Raw genomic sequence first — 20759 nt, forward strand, 5'->3', positions numbered from 1 at the left:
ACTGTTTACATCATCATATTACCATGACATCTAGCTCAAACTCAGTTATTCAAGAGGATTAGGCTTATGTCTTAGTAAAGTTTTCCCATTTCAAACTAGCCTTTCAGAAATATACAGACATTCAGTTGTGACCTTATATTAATAAGGTTTGTTTGTCTCTTTCAGAGTCGTTGTTCAACAGGAGGGTGGAGGAGAAGTCCAAAGAACTCTTTTTCACACCCCTAGGCTGGCATCACAGCAATCTTGATCTGCTGAGGGAAGAGAATGGGGAGAAACAAGCTATGGAAAGGCTGCTGTAAGAAATATGTAGAAAAAGGAATTTGCATATATTGACTAACAATTCCTGAAGCCACTCTGTTCCACCACCTTTCAGTGGGACTTAATTTACAGTGGGCAAAACAAGGACTTAATTTGAATTGTGAAAACCACATTTTTTTATAGTATATTTTGATTGCTTATTTCCCTGTGATTTCTATATATTGAAGTGCAGGACCAGAGCTGACTGTAGAACATTCTAGGCAGCTCTTCCTTTGGAGACTTTCTGCACTCTGAATGTTAAGAAATTTACTTCTGAAATGCAACTTCAGCTAATCACTGTTTCATGTAGTTTTCTCATGAGACATGTATTTGTTTTCAGGTCTGCTAATCACAACCACATGATGGCACTGCTTCAGCAGCTTCTGTACAATGAGTCCCTGTCACTGTCCTGGAGGGATATCATTGTACCTGTGGTCTGCCAGGTAGTTCAAACTGTACGGCCTGATGTCAAGAACAGAGATGATGACATGGATATCCGCCAGTTTGTTCATATCAAAAAAGTAAGTATCAAACAGTAGATGTAGGGAAATGAAAGGGTGGAGCTGCTGGGAGCACCCCTTGTTTGAAGAGTTCCTTTTGTACTACCCCCAGCATGTTTAGTAGTGTAATTGTCCAATGTAGCCTTTCAGTAAGGTGGCATTCTAGAAGAAGTTGCATAGAAGGAGCTTTGCATACTGGGAAAGGCACTTCAGTGCCCTGGAGCTGATCTCTTCTTTTAGGCTGCAGAAGGTAGCAAAGAGCAACATGTTTTTAATGACTTACTTCCTTTTCTGGTTTCTGCTTGTTTCGTGCTTGGATTGGAGATGTACTGAGTGCTGGATAAGTAGCTTGCAGAACTCTGTGTAGCAATCTTGTTACTCTATAACTATCCATTATGGAAGACTGAGCTCCTCCCATGTGAAGTACAGTGACTTTCCTCAAGAGGAAAACTTAATTGCTGTGGGATAGTGCATCCGGTTCTGCCAGATGTCGCACCGTTGACATTGGTGAACTGTAAAGCTGGAGTTGTGGCGAGCAGAGTTTCTTCTGAGAGGCTGATGTGAAACTGACATTCAAGGAGCTAGTATGACTGGGGATCAAAGGCTCAGCCCTGTTTTTCTTTGACAAAATTCACCTTGGGAGGCCTTTTGTATTTGGAAGCCATGTAAGATATAAGGAGAACCTCATAGTTGTGGTGGCATCTCTTCAGGCAGCATCAGTAGTTGCTTTCTCTCCTGAATCTCCAGTCCAAAGAGCAGATGTTCAGAGGTGAAAGCTCTTTGTAGCTGTCTGCTGTTTTCTCATGCTGATAACAGAAATGTACTCTGAAACATGTTATTCAGAAACCTGTTTCATGTTGTTCATTACTCCTGTGATTGTTTGTAACTGTAGGCACAGTAGTCAAGTGTTCAATGTGTTCAGCTAGTAGGTAGAAGTTTGGTTTTTCTCTCCTTTCTGTTTTCCTTTCCTTCTTTCCTTTGCTTACAACTTGTTTGATGTCAGTGGAAATGGCATGTGCTAAGGGGTATGCTTCTGATGGCCTATAGAAGTTAGGTTCGCTTATCTTCCAGAATGTACCCTGTTTAACAAATATGCATTTGTTGGGAGGGACATAGAGATCCTGGAACTTCATACATGTTTTCGTGTTGTCCTTAGTTTGCCAGACTTTTAAATAAAAGATTTGTGTGTCCAGCATGACTGTATATGATGTTTCATCTGGTAGCTAAGGGTGTAGCTAAAGTTTGTACATCAGCTAGAATAGGTATTCTGTGTATTAGGTTTACTGCATTAGAAGTTATGGGAGTGTATGACACTTGTAAAATGTTCTTTGCTTTATTAGATTCCTGGTGGAAAGAAATTTGACTCCATGGTGGTAAATGGATTTGTTTGCACTAAAAATGTTGCACACAAAAAGGTAATGTATGCTTGGCTAATCAAGTGCTGGCTAATAGTTCATGCTGAGGAAGCAAATGTGCTGTGACTTTCTTTTTGTGTCGTGTTTTTTTCTGTCACCAGTCAGGAGGATTGCAAGCTTTCTCTAGTTTGAGTCCCTAAACCAGAATAGCTTTTAAAGCATCTCTTTTCCAAGCTGTTTTCTTTTAGCCCAGAGATTTGGGGTGGGGGGAAGATTTTCTCATACACATATAGAAAAACATCCTTTCTACCCTGACAGCCTCAGAAGGTGTCTAATAATTGCCCTAAGTTTTAGCCAGAAAAAGGCTTTTGTAGTTCTAGCTTATGACAATATAGTAAAACGAGCCTTTAGATAAAGCAGGAGGTCAAGGTAGAAGTGATCTGGATGGAGGCTCCAAAGTGTATCAAAACTTTGGGTTTCTTGGAGGTGACTGTAGAAACCTCTAATACTGCACTCTTACTGGACAGTAGCTGTGAAATATCAAAACCGGGTGTAATATCTTCATAAGAAGGAAGAATGTATAGTTGGGAGGCTAGCTGAGACATTTTTGGGAGATAGACTTCCCATGATAAACCCAATCTTCTTGTGTACACTTTATCTTCCAGATGATTGTATTTTTTTTGTAACAATTTTTGTGTCTTCTTGTCAGATGAACTCTTGCTTAAAAAATCCCAAAATTCTTCTGCTGAAGTGCTCAATTGAGTACCTGTATCGGGAAGAAACAAAGTTTACCTGCATAGACCCTATAGTACTTCAGGTGAGAGCATGCTTTTGTTCTTGGTTAAAACAAAATAAGATGATCAGTGCACATCTGATTGGTTTTTTTTTCAGTGTGTAAGGTGGAGTTGAGTGAGATTGCATAGGAAAGAGAAAAATCTCATCTAGCAGCTAGCTAAGAAAACTGCTGCAGTAAATACAGTACAAGCTGGTGGTCTTGTAACTTGACAACAAAAACCATCAACACATGTACTGAGAATGATCTTCTGATCCTCACAATTAAATGCAGTATTTTAAAAAAACGTGTGTTTTTTTTTAATGATACCCTCTATAAGGAACATACAGTTCCTTATTACAGAAGGTCAGAGCTAGGTATGGCTTAGTGTGTGAAGAAATACTAGAAAAGTTAGTGTAGCTGAGGGTTAAGTTGCACCCATATTATTTCTTGTCAGGCTTGAAAAAATGGAACAACCACCAACCTAAAAAAGTGACGAACTACAAAGAGTCACTTTAAAACAGGTGCCCTGCCCCTGTGAGCAGGGAGGTGCTTCAAATATGAAAACACTGAAATGGATAGACCTTTTCTTTAACATACTGCATTCTTGTCTGAGAATTGATCTTCAAGTGTTTGTCAGGATACTCATAACAAGTGTGTTGGGTGCCCTACTGGGCTTGAGCCATGAGGTTTGTTTCTGTATTTGATTGTTTCTTTAGCATGCATTTAAACCCACTTCTGTTTGTTGATTAATGGAGAGGATTACAGGTATGAAAGCTTTAGTGATAGAACTTGTCTCTGTTCTCTGCCTAGTGAGCTGGTTTTCTAGTAAAAGCTTCAGCTGAGACCTGTCCTTTGTCTGGATGGGGAAGAAGTAGCTTCTAAATGCCTTCTAAATATTGGTCTCTGATTATTTCAGCATCTGCTTTAGAATGTGATCTGCATTAAAGTCTTACAGGACAGAAAATACTACAGAAATACCAGCTAAATTGAAAATATTAGCTTCTAGCAAAAGCTGTGTCTTTTCAACATTAACATGAATATTTGTGTTCTGAGGAGCTGACAAACTGCTTTTGTGGTATCTCTTGCACAGACCTTCTAAAACCTGACTGACGTGAGCTGCGTTAACACAATAGAGGCTTGGGAAATTGCATCCTCCTTAGTATAAGCTTTTAATCCAGATGGAGTTAAAGCTCTGCTTTCTCTTTTTGTGCACAGAAATAGAAGTATGGAGGGGATAGTGAGATGAAGCCAGAAGGTGGGCACGATTAGAAGAGCAATTTTTCAGTGCACAGTATTTTGGATCCCACTCCAGGAGCACTCTCTCCAAATACAGATTTTAGGGACTGAAGGTCTGTGTATAGAGTAGTAGCGGTGTAGAACACTGGCATACTCTTGGTGAATGGTAGTGGCAGAGTGCCAGCACTCAACATTAGCATGTATCTAAAGATGGAAAGCGTAATACTGCAAAAGCTTTGGTTTAGAATGCTCTAATTCTAGAAGCTTTGAAACACAAAGACTTCTTCCGTGTAAGGATATAAGGTTCGTGTATCTATGTTTGGATTCTGCTGCAAGTCTCTTACTTCAGACTGTCATCAGACTACATCCTTATGTGCAGTTAGTGCATGTAACAAATTATTGATAAACTTGAGTATTGTGCTGTGGGGTTGATGAAATGTGCACAATGGGCAACTGATGGTGGTTTCTGGATAGCCGGTTTCCCTCCTTTTATAGGAAAGGTCAGTGTATAAATGAGAGAGAAAGTAATATTAAGATGGATTTGTTGTAGTTAATTGTTGTTCTTAACGTACTTTATTCCTGTCTGCAGGAAAGGGAGTTCTTGAAGAACTATGTACAGCGGATAGTTGATGTCAGGCCTAATCTGGTTCTTGTTGAGAAGACTGTGTCCCGAATTGCTCAGGACATGCTCTTAGAGCATGGTATCACTCTGGTCATCAATGTCAAGCCGGTGAGTGTTTCCTGTCAAAGTTAGACTGGGTCTTGTGGTAGATCTCTTTGCTTTCCCCAGGGAGTTGCTACAAGGAGAAGTTAAGGGTTATCTTTTTTTTGACTCTAACCAAATCTGAGCTCTCTTTTAGTGGTGCTTCTCTCGTGAAAAGACAGGACAGGCAAACTCTGTCTTGGTTCTAGGTAACTCTAGCACCTATTTGTAGCAAAACCTGCATGGGTCCACAGTGATTGCCAGAGAGCCTCTCTGTCCTTGTGGGACAGGGTACAGATAGCCAAACAGAGCAGCTGTGGGAGTTGGCTGAGCTTCTGGTAGCCAGCACTGTGGTGACTACTCTATACCTCCTGGAACTCTTTTCACTTGAATAGATCCAGATACCTCCAAGGAAGAGCACAGTCTTACCTCTCACCAGAAATATTTCCTGCTTTTCTAAGATTCTTGTATATTGTAGGTGTGTGTTTGTGTCATGGGTTTAACCCAGAGTTTGCATTTCAGTGAGAGGTTTCCTTGGTCACACTGGCTTGCTTGTTTGTTTTTTTAAGAGCAACCTAAAGGTGCCATTGCCCTCTTTGCACTGCAGATTCTTACTGTTCTTTCAATTTTTTACAGCAAGTGTTAGACCGGGTGAGTCGAATGACCCAGGGAGACTTAGTGATGTCAATGGATCAACTGTTGACCAAACCACGTTTGGGAACCTGTCATAAATTTTATATGCAAGTTTTCCAGTTGCCCAATGGTGAGTAAACTTGACGTGTCTTAGCTTGTGTTTGTGAAAGGGTAAATGTTTTGCTTCCCTTAACAGGATCTAAAGTGTTGGGTGCCTTTTGCGATCAAGTGTTATCCTTCCTACTCATCTTTCTTTACATTGTTACATCTTGAAACTACAGTGAACTGGCTGTTGAAATGAAAGAATGATCTAAGGAAGATGAGACACACTAGGTTTTAATTAGGCTGAAAATACTGCAGAATAGAGAATTCAGTCTGTCTGGGCACCTGTTTGGTTGCTTAACTGTCCTCACCATAAGGAATTTTTCCACATAGAAACAGAGCCAGTACAGCCTGGGTTGGAAGGGACCTCAAAAGATCACCTGATCTTACTTTAACATATCCAATCAAAGTTTTCCTCATTGCAATTTGTACATGCTGCCCCAAGTCCAGGCATTGTGCACCTTTGAGAAATCGTGTTCTTTTTCCTCTGTAACTTCTTTTTGGCAGTGGAAGTTTGTGAAGGAAGAAATGCTGCTTGACAGGTTCCCAGTGATGCTAGCACACGTAGATGCTGTTCATGCAAGTCTTTGTGGAGGTGCAGTCTTTGCATCTCTTCTCCTTCCACTTTCACGTGCCACCTTCCAGCCTTTAAATTGCACTCAAAATCATGTAGGCTTTTGACTTGTAACGATGAGCAAATGTGCCTGGGAAGATAGTGGTTTTTTGCTTCACTGCTGCAGAGTCTACAGTGATCTTAGAATAGGTTGTTTAGGCCAACATGTTTCACGTGGCCTTCACTTGGACTTTTTGATGATTTATTTTACAAAACAGGAGTTCTATAGCAAATGTTTGTTTTGCTGGCAAAAAATGTTATTTTAGTGCAGAGATGTGAATTTCTGCAGCTGGATTGTGCTACCAACATTACTTGCTCTTTTATTATTTTATTCTTTTCAGTGTATGAGATAGCTAAGAGCAGGTTAACTGTAGTTCTCATCTTAACTCCTATGTTGGTTTTGTTTTCTTCTAGATCAGACAAAAACCCTGATGTTCTTTGAAGGGTGTCCCCAGCACCTGGGTTGCACTATCAAGTTGTGTGGTGCTGCAGAGTATGAGCTGGCCCGTGTGAAGGAGATTCTGATTTTCATGGTCTGTGTGGCTTATCATTCCCAGCTGGAAATCTCTTTCCTTATGGATGAGTTTGCCATGCCCCCTACTCTGACCAGAAACACCTCCTTTCACTCCCTTATTGAGGAGCCAGGAGACGAAGATGAACAGCAGAACCTCTTCAATGGTGAGGATTTCAGCAAAGCAGTCAGAGACATTGAACTATCCTCTGAAAAACTGCCTATAATCTCTGGGTCTGTGTCCTCTGATGAGGTCAGCTTGCTTGAACAAAGAGGTTTATTTGAGAGAGACGACCAAGAGAACAGTCAACTGGAAATGGTGTCTTCAAAACAGCAAGAGCACCACAAATTGGAGTCACAATTTCCAGTGTTCAACTCTGTACCTCCTGCAATACCTGAAACATCCCTGTTGCCCCTCCATGGCATGGACCAGCACTTGGTCACTCTGGATAGCCAGACACTAGAGTCTTTTCAACAGGCAGATGACCTGCAGGAGTCAAAGAGTCAGATGAGAGTCTTCAGAGATCCTCTCCAGGATGATACTGGTTTATATGTCACAGAGGAAGTAACTTCTTCTGAAGATCGTCTCAAGACTTACTCTGCAGCATTTAAGCAGGAGTTGAAAGATGTAATTCTCTGTATTTCTCCTGTACTGATGTTCCGTGAACCGTTTCTTTTGACTGAAAAAGGCATGAGATGCCCTGCCCGGGATTACTTCCCTGAGCAAGTTTATTGGTCTCCACTTCTTAATAAGGAATACAAAGAGCTGGAGAGCAGAAGGAAGAGACAGTTGTTGCGGGATTTCTCTGGACTACAAGGGATGAATGGGAGTATTCAAGCCAAGGCTGTCGAAGTCTTACCTTCTCATGAGTTGGTCAGTACTAGAATAGCAGAACATCTGGGTGATAGCCAGAGCTTGGCCAGAATGCTGGCTGACTATCGGGCCAGAGGAGGGAGGATACTACAGAAAAATGGAGATCCCTTTGCCCAAAGTAGGGAGATGTCTAGTGTCCCTACTGGAAAAACTGGCTGCAGGAATGAAGAGGATGAAAAGGGACTGGCTCAGGGTGAATCCTCATGGTCTCATAAGGTAAGATTCAAAGCTATGCTACTGAAAAACCCAGGTTACATCAGTTTTGCATATTAAATCAGGTTTGGGGTTGGTGATTAGGGTTTTTTTTTTCATTTGTGTGGGTGTTTTTGGCTTTGTTTTTGTTTGTGTGTTGCTTTTTTTTTGACTGGGTTGAAAATGCATTTTAGCTTGTAGCACTCTGGGCACTTAAACAAGCCTGTATGACCAGGGATTGTAGGGGTATAAGAAAGCAGAACAAGAGACTGACTGCAGAATTTCTCTGAAAAGGGAAGAAGAGGTTGTGAGACTGTGCTTCCTGAGAAAGGCACAAAGTCAGCCCAGAATCAATGTATGACATGGCCTGTTCAGCTCAGCTGTACATGAAAATGAGTTCATGAAGGGGGGTCAAACATCAAGTAGTTTCTGAAACTGAGCTTTGTTGCTGCTTGTATTGGTGATTTCTAAAAGCATAATATTTCCATCTTCAGAGGGCTTAATGTCATGGAAAATGCAGTAAGCTGTAATTGCAGTGAAGTATTTGATTGTAAAAAGTTTGAGTGATCTGAGGAAATGGGAGAATCTCGTAATGGAGGGGAGGAAACTTCTTTGAATGTTCAAAGGAAGGGAATATGTGATTGTAATCAAAATATTTAAAGTTTTGGGGAAACTGCTATTGCAAGTAACCAGCTTGTATGTGAAGAAAAGGATCTTGGGACTTTCCTGAACTGGAAGCTGTTAAGGAAAATAGTCTATGAACAACAGTAGCAGAACTGATATCTTGAAATAGTCAAACATCTGCTCCCTGAGCCAGTCAGCCCTCAAGCTCATGAGTGGAAGTCACTGTTTAGTGGTGCTTAAATGTAAATCTGTGTAGCTTCACAGGCTACAACCGTAAGACTAGCCCTTGCTCTGAATCAGACTGGTTGATGCAGTTTTAAATTTATTCAGTGATCAAAGAAAAGTATTTGGTAACTTCATAGTTCTGTAGGGTGTGGAAAGGGGAACAGCTGCATTCCAGCAGCAGTGGTAAATCTCTTCACAGAGGACAGTAAGTTAAAAGTCTTTCTATAGCCTGAATGAGGCAGAGTTTTGACTGCAAGGTGTCCTAAACCATACAGTGCTTCGGAGACTCTGGATGTTTGTCTTGGGGCTTTTGTTGTTTTACATTTCTCTTGGCTTCCTTTCCACAGAAACACATATGTGCATTGCTTTTATTAGGCATATTAGTTATGCTGTTTTAAAACTGCAGTTAGCAATTATACATGGTACAAGTCTGCCTAAAGCTCAGAGATAATGCAAGGTTAATCAGTACAAAAGGAGCAAGCAGAGATTAATCTTTAAATAAATTTGCTGGAATAGAATTTTGTCATGAGGAGTTGTGTGTAGATGGAGGTGTCTGTAACCAGTAAATGAGTTTTTCCTCTCTCTACCAGGTGGATTGCCTGAGTCCAGTAAACCATCAGAGGCTCTGTGTTCTCTTCAGTAGCTCTTCTTCTCAGTCCAGCAATGCTCCAAGTGCCTGTGTTAGCCCCTGGTATGAAAACTACTTCTCTACAGCCTGTATGGTTGCTATCTTTTTTTATCTAAGTCAAGGTCAATGCTTGCTTCATAGCAGTATTTCTTTGAGGACTTCTTGGTAGATTGTGCCCATCCTGCAACAGGAACTGTTGCCAGAAGAATTTGGTCTTACTTAGCCAAGTGGATCCAGAGCATGTAATCCCTAAGGCATGAATGATAAAGCCAAGCCTAAAACCTAATAGTTTAGTTGATCCTTTCACTGCAGAGTAATGTATGTGTGGGGAGGGCACTGCATGCAGTTTTGTGGGGAAATGGTGTATATAAACACAGAAGAATATCCAAGCCCAAAAGCCCTAAGAGAATCTCCGAATACTTCTAGGTTGTATTATTTGAGAGTGCCATTTGAATATATTGCTATATTTCTCATTTTATTGTCATCAGAATGAGGAACTTTAACTGTTTCTAGCTTAGGGGGCTGTAATTTCTTAATTGTGTGCAACTTATGACACGCTTCTAGCTCTACTAGACAGGACAAGTCTTAAGTGTTTCATCATCTAGCTCACCTGGAAATATAGAGATGGTGCTTTCACAGGGAAAGGTCTAGAGTTACTGTAAAAGCTTAGGAATTAACCAAAGAATGTGGTGATAAGCTCACTAAACAGCAACAATAAGAGGATTTAAATTACTGTTATTAGAGATGTCTGAATTGTGACATCTAAACTGATAGACATTTTAAGTGACTTGGTCACCTCAGGTTCTAAGAAAACAGAAGTTGCTTATTACATCTTCTAGAAAAATAAGGCTTTCTTAAGGCTGTTTTTGTCTTCTTGTAGTGTTAAAGGCTTCAAGCTGTCTAGGTTTTTGTGCCTAGATATTCTTAAGCATGATCTTAAAAAGTGCAGTTGAATTCTATTTGACTTTTAAGTATCAAGTTGAAAGTTGTTCTAGTAGCACTCCTGATTTCCTTATTAGCAAACCTAACAGCAGGGATCTAGGAAGCGTAGTCAGGAGGGGGGAAAAAAACAGTCCCTAAACGTATACAGGGGTGAAAACAAGCCAGCAGCGGGTATTGATCTGTGCGCCTTATGGCTGTTGTGCAGCTAACAGTATCAGCATCCATCCTCTAAAGCATTCTGTTCTCTGCTTCAGGATTGTGACCATGGAGTTCTATGGGAAAAATGACCTGACACTAGGGATTTTTTTGGAGCGCTACTGTTTCAGGTGAGGAGGAACTTACTCTAAATCTCATTTTAAACAAACAAACAAAAAAAGCTTTTGGTAGCTCTGTATAACTGACCTGCCACCCTTTTCATAGATTGTACCTCCTGTGCACTTAGGATCATAGCAGAGCTGGTTATGTCCTAGTAAAGCTTCCCACTTAAATCTGTTGTTCCCTTTGCTTTATTATCATGCTGAAGTGAAATAGGAACTGTATTTAAGAATTCAGTTACTTGTGCTCACTACTTAAAAGCAGTTACATCTGCTGCTTTCCCACTTGGGCTCTGTCTCTTTTATTTACTCTAATGAGAAGTGGAACAGATTATGAAACAAGACTTAAAAGTTCATAAAGACAGATTTGTTCATTTAACACATTCTTGTAGCTATCAGGACTCTTAAGGGCATAGTTAAGAGTCTGAGTGTGTATTCCAAACAGCTGTTTATCAAGACAAGCAACTGTACTGATGACTGTCTTCTGAGGGTTCCTATTTGAGCTTTCGTACGAGTTCTGGAAAAGACCCTACTCCTCTAGAGTTATCTGAACATCTCGGAGTAAGGCTTTGTTGTATCTGGAAGGTGGCTAGTGTAAATGCTTCAGAACACTTTTAGCCCTGGCAAAGTACTGTGTAATTTAGTTCATCTGACAGAGGTGCAAGTTGTTACGTTTCAGTAATAATCAGTACTGCCAGAACCCTCTACAGAGTCTCAGCAGGCTGTGAAGCTGGATAGGCAGCCTGTGGCTTCTCAGAAGACAAGGTTACTCTCTTCTCTCCGTTGGCCACTTGCTGTTGCAAAATACTCTTAATGTTCAGCGTTCTCTGGAGGAACAAGTATTTCTCCTTGTGCTGATCAGTGAGGAGGAGCAGCTCAGCTGCCACTTTTAAATTCTTATTTGCTGCTGCTGACTAGCAGTGTGCTAACATGAATGCTTCTCAATTGCCATAGTTTTGGTAATTAAATTTTATTTATTTATTTATTTCCTATGAGCAAGGAGGCTCTAGGTTTTTTTTTCAGGCTTTTTCTGTTTTTGAAGAATTCCCTGTTTCACTTTGGTACCTGAACAATTAAGCTTTTATTTTTCTGTTTTAACACTCTCTTCCCTGACTTAAAAGAAACCCATCCAAAGAAAGGTCACAAGTTTTTGCTGTTGAAAGAGGTTATATGGCATTATTTTTCTCACCTCTTCCTTCAGGAAGCTGAAGCATTACTAGCTTGAAGGCTTTTTGGCACATCTTTGACCTCAGTAGCCTTTGCTGTGGTACACTGCCAAAGTTATCTCCTAATTTAGTGCCAGGCCCTTCCAGGTTATTGATCCATACTTTGTGGACTACAGGAAGTATGTTGGTAGAAAGCAATTCATTATAAAAAGATGGTGATAGCAACTAGTATCCAGTCACTTCTTTTTAGACCTATATGGTGGTTGTTGGCAAGGGACTTTCCCTGCATGCTGTTTCTAAATGAGCACAATTCACCGTAGAAACAGCCCTCACTAAGGCTTAGCTAACTTCTACACTAAAGGTAAACAGTACTGTGATACTGAAAGGCACATTGGGTATGTTGAATCTGTTCTATAGCAACACCTAGCATGTGATTATTCTTTCTGTTTACCTCTATCAGGCCTTCCTACCAATGCCCCAGCATGTTCTGTGAAACACCAATGGTGCACCACATTCGGCGCTTTGTTCACGGGCAAGGCTGTGTGCAAATTGTGTTAAAGGAGCTGGACTCCCCAGTCCCTGGGTACCAGCACACCATTCTTACTTACTCCTGGTGTAGACTGTGTAAACAGGTAAGGATGTGGACTTAAGAATCATTCCAGTTTAGTATTCTTGTTGCGTCTGGCTTTGTATGTAAAGGCAGTATTTTTAAGAAAGTGCTCATCCCTGGACCTATTGCTAAACTAGCATAAAGCCTGTTGCTGATACAGGTATTCTCATGTATCTAAAAGTTCCTCTTGTAGAGAGGGCTGTTGAGGGTGAAACTTCTTGTGAGGTAATCGTGTGGGAAAGTGTCAAACCTGGCTCTAAGAGGATAGGTTTAAATGGAGCTGATGTATTACTAGAAACCAGTTTCTGACAAATGTGGAAAATGGAGTTGTACTCTTAGAGGTGGCGAGTGTGGTCCCTTTCCCTGCAGTGAATCAATGTGAGCATCAAAAGAATGGGGAAGGGCAAACACTGAAGACCTACTGGCTTAGTAATTGGCTAAACCCACTTGGTATTCTTTGGTCTGGTATGGACTGGGCAGTCTTGTGTTGCGTCAATGTGATGTCTAGACTTCCTTTAGTAGTCATTAGAAAGTAAGTAAAATCTTCATTAGAGGAATGAAGTTGCTTTAAAAAACCACAAGATAGTAAGACTGTGTATTATCTGAAACTTGTTCTATAATTTAGCTAAGAAAACATTGCTAACTGGATACTCATCTCTAGCCAAACATTCTAAAACTTAAAAGCCTTCAAAGAGAGAAGAATAAGACTTAATGAAAAAAGATTCATGCAGTGCTTGAAATGCAAAACATCTCAATTACCCATGGGGATGACTCAATTCACCTACTTATGCTGTCTTAAACATAGGTGTTGGATTTAAAGATACCTGGAGGAAGTTAATGTAATTACTGAAGGCAAGCCCTATGCTGCTGTGTATACACCTGTTCTATAACCTTTTATTTCTGTGTGCTCATGTAAACACTAATATGTTTGCGGCTATTAAGTATGTATAAAGTAGTGGCTACTCTAAGCTTGCAAGCACTGCTGAATTTGAAATAAACTGCAGATGTTTGTAGCTGAAGAATCACCAAGGAAAAAGCATATGTTGAAACCACTGCTGCTGACTGGATTGCTGGAAATTGTCCCTATGCAGAGAAACAGCTTATCGGATATAAGCTGTCAAGGATATGTTTGAACTCCCCCCAACTTAATGCCTGTCCTCATCTCAATCAGCAGGTGGTGTTTATCTGATTTGTTTTAACTATGTATTTGCCTTAGCTTTGCATACATGCTCTCTTTTGTTGTTGTTTAGTATGTTTCAGGGTTCCAGGTGCTTCTTTTAGTAGGAATACTAGATTGCTGCCTATGTTAGCTTGTCCTTAATCTTGGTTGAAGGATGAAATTAAGACACTTGGCTTTCAATTTTTCAGGTGACACCAGTTGTTCCCCTTTCCAATGATTCTTGGTCTATGTCATTTGCAAAATACCTTGAGCTGAGATTCTATGGGCACCAGTACACTCGAAGGGCCAATGCAGAGCCTTGTGGTCATTCCATTCACCATGACTATCACCAGTATTTTTCCTATAATCAGATGGTGGCATCTTTCAGGTGAGGTTCACTGCTAAAAAATTCCTTCTCTCTCTCTCTAGTACTATGTGAAGCATGTAGCTCTATTAAGGATTCATTAAGTCTGTCCTTCACTTTGAGTATGGCATGGGAGAGCATAACTGCAGTATAGCCACAAGTGCAGGGTCGGGTGCTGGCTTCCAGAGGGCATTCTGGGTCCATCACTGTTCTGGATGGGGTGGGCAGTGTTCCTAACTTCATGATGCAGAAAGAAAACACGTTTTCTGTGTCTAATCTCAAACTTTCAGAATTCTGTTTTTTTTTATTTTTTTTATTTGATCTGTTATAATTTTTGCCTAGGAGATAAATGAACAGGGTGTTACTGCTCCTAAAAGTAACGAAAACTCTGGCCATTGACAGTGCCCCCCTTTATATAAGGGCCAGAAACTGCAGTATGGTATAGAATTAGTATTATGTGGGGAGTGTCTTGTTAATAGGCGTTGTATTGTCTTCTCAGCTACTCTGCAATCCGGTTGCTTGAAGTGTGTGTCCCACTCCCCAAAATCTACATCAAACGGCAGGCTCCGTTAAAGGTTACTATTTTGCAGGATCTCAAAGATTTCTCTCAAAAGTAAGCTTTGTTTTTAATGCCTTCCTCAGCTTGTATTTTGGGCATTTTATAAGTAGAACATAAAGCTATTTTTGATAGTATAGAAATGACTTGCTAAATAGTCATTATTTAATGGACAAGTGATGGTTTAAAACACATTTACATGTTTATACTTCTAAGGGAGGGTGGTATTGGAATCTTATTAATTACCTTTACCTGTTATACTAATGGACTTTTTTAGACTTTTTGTGTAAATTCAGGGTAACAACCTGCAGTGCAGACTGACGTATATTGTCTTTTTGCATTCTTAAATGCTAACCTTAAAAACATTTGGACTTTCATTAAAGAATGTTGAAGATATTTCAAGTAGTCACAGCTTAACTCTTTGCATCCCTGTTGACAGGGTGTCACAAGTATATCTTGCTGTTGATGATCGCCTTGCTTCTCTGAAAACAGATACTTTCAGCAAAACAAGGGAAGAGAAGATGGAAGACCTCTTTGCCCAAAAGGAGGTAATAAACTACTTCTGTATTGGCAGACCATAGGCTGCAAAGTGTGTGGAAAGCCTCTAGGATCTAGTGTTAACTCTGGGAACAGAACGCTGATAGTTTTTCTTATGGCAGATGGAAGAGGGTGAGTTTCGAAACTGGACTGAGAAAATCCAAGCAAGGCTGCTTTCATCATCATTAGACACACCTCAACAGCTGCAGTCTGTTTTTGAGTCTCTGATAGCTAAAAAACAAGGACTTTGTGAGATGCTGCAAGCCTGGAATAATAGGTAAGAGGGCATGGAATCATGAGCAACACTGATACTGTTTTGGTTATAGGAGGGAGGTTCTTTTGTACTTCCTTTCCCTGTAGTGCAGTTGCTGTCGTTACGCATTCTGCATAGCTTGTGCTGAATGTCCTCTGCTGGTTAATACTAGACAGCTGGTTGATTGGAATAGAAAATCATTTGAAACTAGATAAAAGTATTGTGTTGTAGAGCTCCATCTGGGAGGAGAAAATGTCCTTTGAATAAAGGAGGAAGAAGGGAGTGTGGGAAGGCAATTGATTGGGTGACATTATTCCTGAGGTGAAGAAAATATTCTGTCTTTGGCCATTTGATACATAGCTTTGGCATATGTTAACAACCATCTGAATTTGCAGTACAGACCCGTGAAGTCATGCTTGGCTGTATTCTAGTATGGGGAAACTTCATAACTTGTGCCTTTCACTGCTAATACCTGTAACCTGTCTTTTGATTACCTTTTTGGTTTGTCTTTTGTGTTGTTTTTTTTTGGTGTCTGTGTTTTGTGGTTTTTGGTTTTTGTTGTGGTTTTCTTTTTTAATTTTTTTTTTGGGTGTTTGGTTTTGTGTATTTTATTTTGTTTATTTTTTTAAATTTAGATTGCAGGATCTCTTCCAACAAGAGAAAGGCAGAAAGCGTCCATCAGTACCACCCAGCCCTGGGAGACTGAGGCAAGGTGAAGAAAGCAAGGTATGAGTAGCGGACTGGAAGCTACTTAAACATTTGTTTTTTGGGGCAATGGCATAGTGTCAAGACTGGCTTCAGTTCACTTTAATAGTTAGTAAGCTTGTTTTGGTACATCATGTAGTTTTCAGCTGTAAAAGCTTGAATTGTATGTTGGTATATCTAATCTCTTCCTGAAGATGTGAACCAAGAGCTATATTATAGAGAGGATGTCTAAGCACAAATAGGATTTGATAATTTTATATGGTGTTTGTGTAGTGTTAATATGAATACTGGCAGTGGAGAGCTGCACTCATTGTCAAGCGTATTCCTAGATAGCAATGAAGTCACCTCTAGAGACCCTAGCAGTTACCCATCAGGCTTATCCTTTGTGAAAAAGAAAAGGCATAAATAACCAGGTGAGGCAGAGCAAAGAACACAGGAAGGACTGATAATTAATCTGCAGGTTCTTACCTGTTCTGTGATGTGTCCCATGGGAATTGGCTGTGGTGATGTATAAATTATTTTGGACTGCTGCCTCAGGAGCTCTGTCTAAGGGTACAGCTGCCAACATGCTGAGTGTTCACCCTTTGAGGTGCTGCTCTTCTGAGGAAAATGTCCAGAATGCAAGGCAGTAAAATATAAGCATCAGAAAGACTGAACTTCAATAGTTCTAATGTTAGCAAGGTGCACTAGGAAACCCCCTGAGGCCCTGGACTTGCTCTGCTGCATGCATATGTGTCCTTTCCGCTTAATACATATTTGTTAGATGCTAAAACACATTTAACATTGATCTCGCAAGAGGTAGATTTATATAGAGGAGGAGTGTAATCTTGCAGTGGTAGCAGTGATAAGCATCTTGGTGTGCTGTTGCCATTTTATGTGGTGGCTGACATAGTGATAGTGCAGTGGCTGAGAAAAGTGGGTGGGAGTGCTCTGTTGTGGTATATCTACTTTTGCAAGTGTTCCACAGAGAAGGGGATGCCAGCTGTAAAGAGCTTGGCATCAACTCTGCTATTTTGTCGCTCTGCCTAGATCAGTAGCATGGATGCTTCTCCACGCAATGCTTCTCCATCACTGCAAAATGGAGAGAAAGGTATGTTGTTTGTTTGTTTATTTGTGTGTTAAGCTACCAGAAGAAGTTTGGTGTAACCCTTTCTCTGACATAACATGGGAGGCTTTATCAAATTTGATAATTTATCGAGATACAGTGAATCCCCATTGTCTCAGATGGGAATAAGCCAATTTCTATCTTACTGTTATGAACAGTGAAGTCTGCTTCTAATATGAAGTTGAATGACTAATGAAACTGAACCAACCAGCAAGGGTTTTCCTTTGAACTTGAGTTTAATAACTTTCAGAGGCTTTCTAAATAACTCAATATCTACATGGAATTTGGGAAATGCCTCTTGCCACTTCTATGAAGTGGTTATGGATGCTGAGATCTCTTACCTGTGAGGCATACCGAAAGTTTGTGGGAGCTGAAGGTGGCATGTATAAGCATATGTGTCTTCTGGAGGTTATGTATGACATTAATCAGCTTGCCCACCCCTTTGCTCTGGGTGGCCTTACTCGCTTTCTAAATAAAAACTTCCTAAAACTAGACACTGGTGATGTTTTGGCCTGGGAGCAAGAAATAAAACTTCTGACAGCCATGTAAAATGCTTTTTTCTGTCCTTATACTCTCAGAGGATCGTTTCCTGACTACTTTATCAAGTCAGAGCTCCACAGGCTCCACCCATCTTCAGCTGCCCACCTCTCCAGAGGTTGTATCAGAGCATGTGACTGGTTCCAGTGCACTGTCTGAACAGGATACAACAAGCAGCTCAGAAGGTATAGTTCAGTTGTGGTCTTGTATTCTTTCTCTTGCTTTTCTGCTGCAAGTGTATGCAATCTGTTTAAGAAATGTTGAATCTGGAAACTCTCTAGTCTGCAGCCTTCCTCCTGAGTTTACAGCTGGGAGTTTAATATTGTAATGCAGACTTAACTTATCTCTGTTCCAGATGTGTTTGATGGATACTCACTGGGATCTACAGACAGCCAAGTGAAGGAGAAGTCTACTATGAAAGCTATTTTGGCTAACTTTTTGCCTGGAAACAGCTATAACCCCATTCCATTTCCCTTGTAAGTACTGCATAATATAAAGGATGTATGAAATTAGCAGTCTGGTCAAATTGCAGACAGAGCTGTGCATGCTTCCTTTGCTCAGTATGTAATTTAAGTCATTATACTTCGGTTTGCCTCTGAAATAAGCTATAGAGCTTCTTGAAGGTAAGAGGTTTTCTGTGTCCCTTCTTGTGTCCCTCGGTGTTTGTAGGTTACTTGCTTTTCTTATTAATGATCCACCTTTGTGCATATACGTTATCAGTTTCTCTTCCTCCTAGAAGGCATGCCTTCTCAGAACTCTTATGGAAGGGGAAGGGTGGAGAAGGGTGCCTTCTAACTTCATTGCTGCAGAGAGGGAGCAGAAATGTCCTTCCTTAGCAAACACTTAGTAAAGCCACATGTCTGCCTCTTGTTTTTGCTTCCAGACCTCTTCCAAGATGCCTATTGGCATTTCCTGTGTGTAGGTCAGGTTCAATAGCTACTATGTTTGCCCTCAAGTCTCCCTCCTATATGAAAATGACAGGCTGGAAAATCTTTCAGCTACTTGGTCTGCATGCTTTGGAGTGTTTCTTGTTTGACACGAGCCCAACATTTGGCACCCTGAATTTAACTTCTGAATCTTAGCCCCAGGGTATTGGTGGAGGTCACAGGCTAATGAGGTAAAAGTTTAATGACTGGACCCTACACATAAGTAAAAGCAAATCTAACAGAAACCCGGGCAGCTTTGGGGAATTTTCTGTGCTAAACTGCTTCTTTAGAAAAGAGTCCAGGTTTGTCCCCTAACTTCAGTCTGCAGGCGATGCTGCAGGCAGTCAGAATAAACTTGGGCAGGATTTGGTGCCATTGGAAACAATGGCCACTAAACAGAAATCTAACTTGGAGCTAGACTTCCAGTATAAGCAGCTTGCTTGAAGTGCTTACTGCCCTGACACACTACCATTTAGATTTAACCACATAGCTATGGATGTGTCGTGGGAAAGCTGATGTGTGGGGAGCCTTGGTTCTGTGCTGACACCTGCAGCTTGGGCCTGGGAGTGCAGTTATGAGACCTGTTTTTTGACCAAAACTTAACCTTTTCTTTCCACAAACTTCTGTGATCTACTGACAGTCTGCCTATGTCATTTTCATTTAGTGACCCAGACAAGCACTACCTAATGTATGAACATGAACGTGTACCTATTGCAGTCTGCGAGAAAGAGCCAAGCTCCATCATAGCTTTTGCTCTCAGGTACTGATGTGATTTTTCTCTTCATCTGAGACATGTGGTACTTTTGCACAGAAAAGGCATATTTAAATCCTACTGCTAGGAAATAGGCATGACAGAATTTCTTCACTCAGCTGTATTGAGAATTTTGCCCAGAGCTGGAGTTCTCTCCTGTTACTACTTAGATATGGAAAGTAGGTTTTCCAACTTGCAACTGGATTTTAGGCTTTTCTTGCCAAACTCTAGTACACAAAAGTGAATTAGTTGTGTAGTGTTCCCTGTAATGTGGTATTGTTAGAGAACAAGGTGCAACTCAATTTTGCGTGGCTTTTCTGCCTGCAGTAAGTGCAGTTAAGCTAGGAAACAACAGTTAGGTATTCATACTGCAGTCTATACCTTGTCTGTCTTTGGTCATAGCAGCTCTTACTACTACTGCTCAGTTCTCTGAACCAGCTACTTCAGTAAACCTTAGGTTTTGTGTGCCACAAGGCAGCAGAACTGTAAAAAAGCACATTCTTAAATTGTGGGAGAGGGAGAAAGAAAGGGGATTTTTTTGTGCAGTATGATCTAAAGCAGCTTCTGTTCTAAGGGAGCAAAGTTCCAATTGTAAGAAAAGATTGAGAGGCTTTTTCTACTATGTTTTTTTTTTGTTTCCTGTGGTTGACTCTGAATCTTTGAGCTAGTGTTAGAGTCTTCCAGAAAACAGCTGAGGGAGGTGGTGGTATTATTTATTGCTATTAATTATTATTTGTTTTTATTATTAATTTTTATTTTCCTTTCCCCTTCAGTTGCAAGGAGTACAGAAATGCCCTGGATGAGTTGTCCAAAGCATCTCTGAAGAACAGTACTGAAGAAGGACTACAATCAAACAGGTTTCATGCAGGAATTACAGTACCTAGGGAAAAGGCACAGTGATTGTAGTGAATAAGCCAAAACTAGGATGGGGAAGGACCCTTAAAATATGCCTCTGTTAGGATCTCTGCTTTCTGATGGAATCTGATGCATTCCATGTAACGAGCATGTACTTGCAGTCTCTGGGTTTCCATGTCATGTCAGGGGCTGTGTTGGCTCCATCACCTGATCTCTTGACTGTGTGCATGGTAGGGATTACCTGACCTGCTTACCTTTCCTTTGGTGATGGGTGCTGTTGCTAGGGAGCCATGAGAGGCTTTTCCTCAGGGAGGTGGAGGAGGACAACTTTGAGAGTTGGAGTTACAACTTTAAATTCTTTTAGCAGTGTTTAGTGTTAGGTATGGAGGAGAAATAAATGTACAGGAGTAAAGCAATAGTGTCTCAGTTGGCAGTATTTGTTGGGCTGATGACTTGTTATTTTCTTTCTCCTTTCAGCATGTCAGACAGCAAACCAAAGAGCAGTAGCCCTGTCCGCCTGCCTGAGGCTAACATGGGTCCTTCAAATCGCAGTGCAGAACCAGAACAGCGTAAGACCATTTTGCCAAAATCACATCTATGACACTAATATCAGCTTAGACTTGAGTCTGCCTAACCTGGGTTCTAGCTCTTAGAACCCAGAAAGTTGTTAAAACAAACAAGATGCATTCCGAGTTGAAATTGTGACTAGCG

The 20759-nt window shown here is 40.7% G+C and overlaps 1 protein-coding gene across 6 annotated transcripts in view; it reads left to right on the forward strand.

The window, feature by feature from the left end:
- The window catches only part of PIKFYVE (phosphoinositide kinase, FYVE-type zinc finger containing), a 62958-nt gene that overhangs the window by 32392 nt on the left and 9807 nt on the right, over window positions 1-20759 (forward strand). For all 6 annotated transcript variants that reach the window (XM_057411794.1, XM_057411797.1, XM_057411796.1 and 3 more), the window contains 21 exons: window positions 166-295; window positions 638-818; window positions 2138-2212; window positions 2862-2969; window positions 4753-4893; window positions 5503-5629; window positions 6629-7815; window positions 9231-9331; window positions 10465-10536; window positions 12151-12322; window positions 13669-13847; window positions 14323-14436; window positions 14819-14927; window positions 15039-15193; window positions 15805-15895; window positions 16904-16964; window positions 17558-17701; window positions 17872-17992; window positions 19107-19202; window positions 19967-20050; window positions 20526-20617. In XM_057411794.1, coding sequence (XP_057267777.1) covers window positions 166-295; window positions 638-818; window positions 2138-2212; window positions 2862-2969; window positions 4753-4893; window positions 5503-5629; window positions 6629-7815; window positions 9231-9331; window positions 10465-10536; window positions 12151-12322; window positions 13669-13847; window positions 14323-14436; window positions 14819-14927; window positions 15039-15193; window positions 15805-15895; window positions 16904-16964; window positions 17558-17701; window positions 17872-17992; window positions 19107-19202; window positions 19967-20050; window positions 20526-20617 — 3540 coding nt within the window. The remainder of the gene's footprint in view (window positions 1-165; window positions 296-637; window positions 819-2137; window positions 2213-2861; window positions 2970-4752; window positions 4894-5502; window positions 5630-6628; window positions 7816-9230; window positions 9332-10464; window positions 10537-12150; window positions 12323-13668; window positions 13848-14322; window positions 14437-14818; window positions 14928-15038; window positions 15194-15804; window positions 15896-16903; window positions 16965-17557; window positions 17702-17871; window positions 17993-19106; window positions 19203-19966; window positions 20051-20525; window positions 20618-20759) is intronic.

The sequence above is a fragment of the Pezoporus wallicus genome, unplaced genomic scaffold, assembly GCF_028554395.1.
Source record: "Pezoporus wallicus isolate ANWC-B61680 ecotype Strahan unplaced genomic scaffold, APGP_CSIRO_Pwel_v1 contig_6732, whole genome shotgun sequence".
In the NCBI taxonomy this organism is placed as follows: Eukaryota; Metazoa; Chordata; class Aves; order Psittaciformes; family Psittacidae; genus Pezoporus; species Pezoporus wallicus.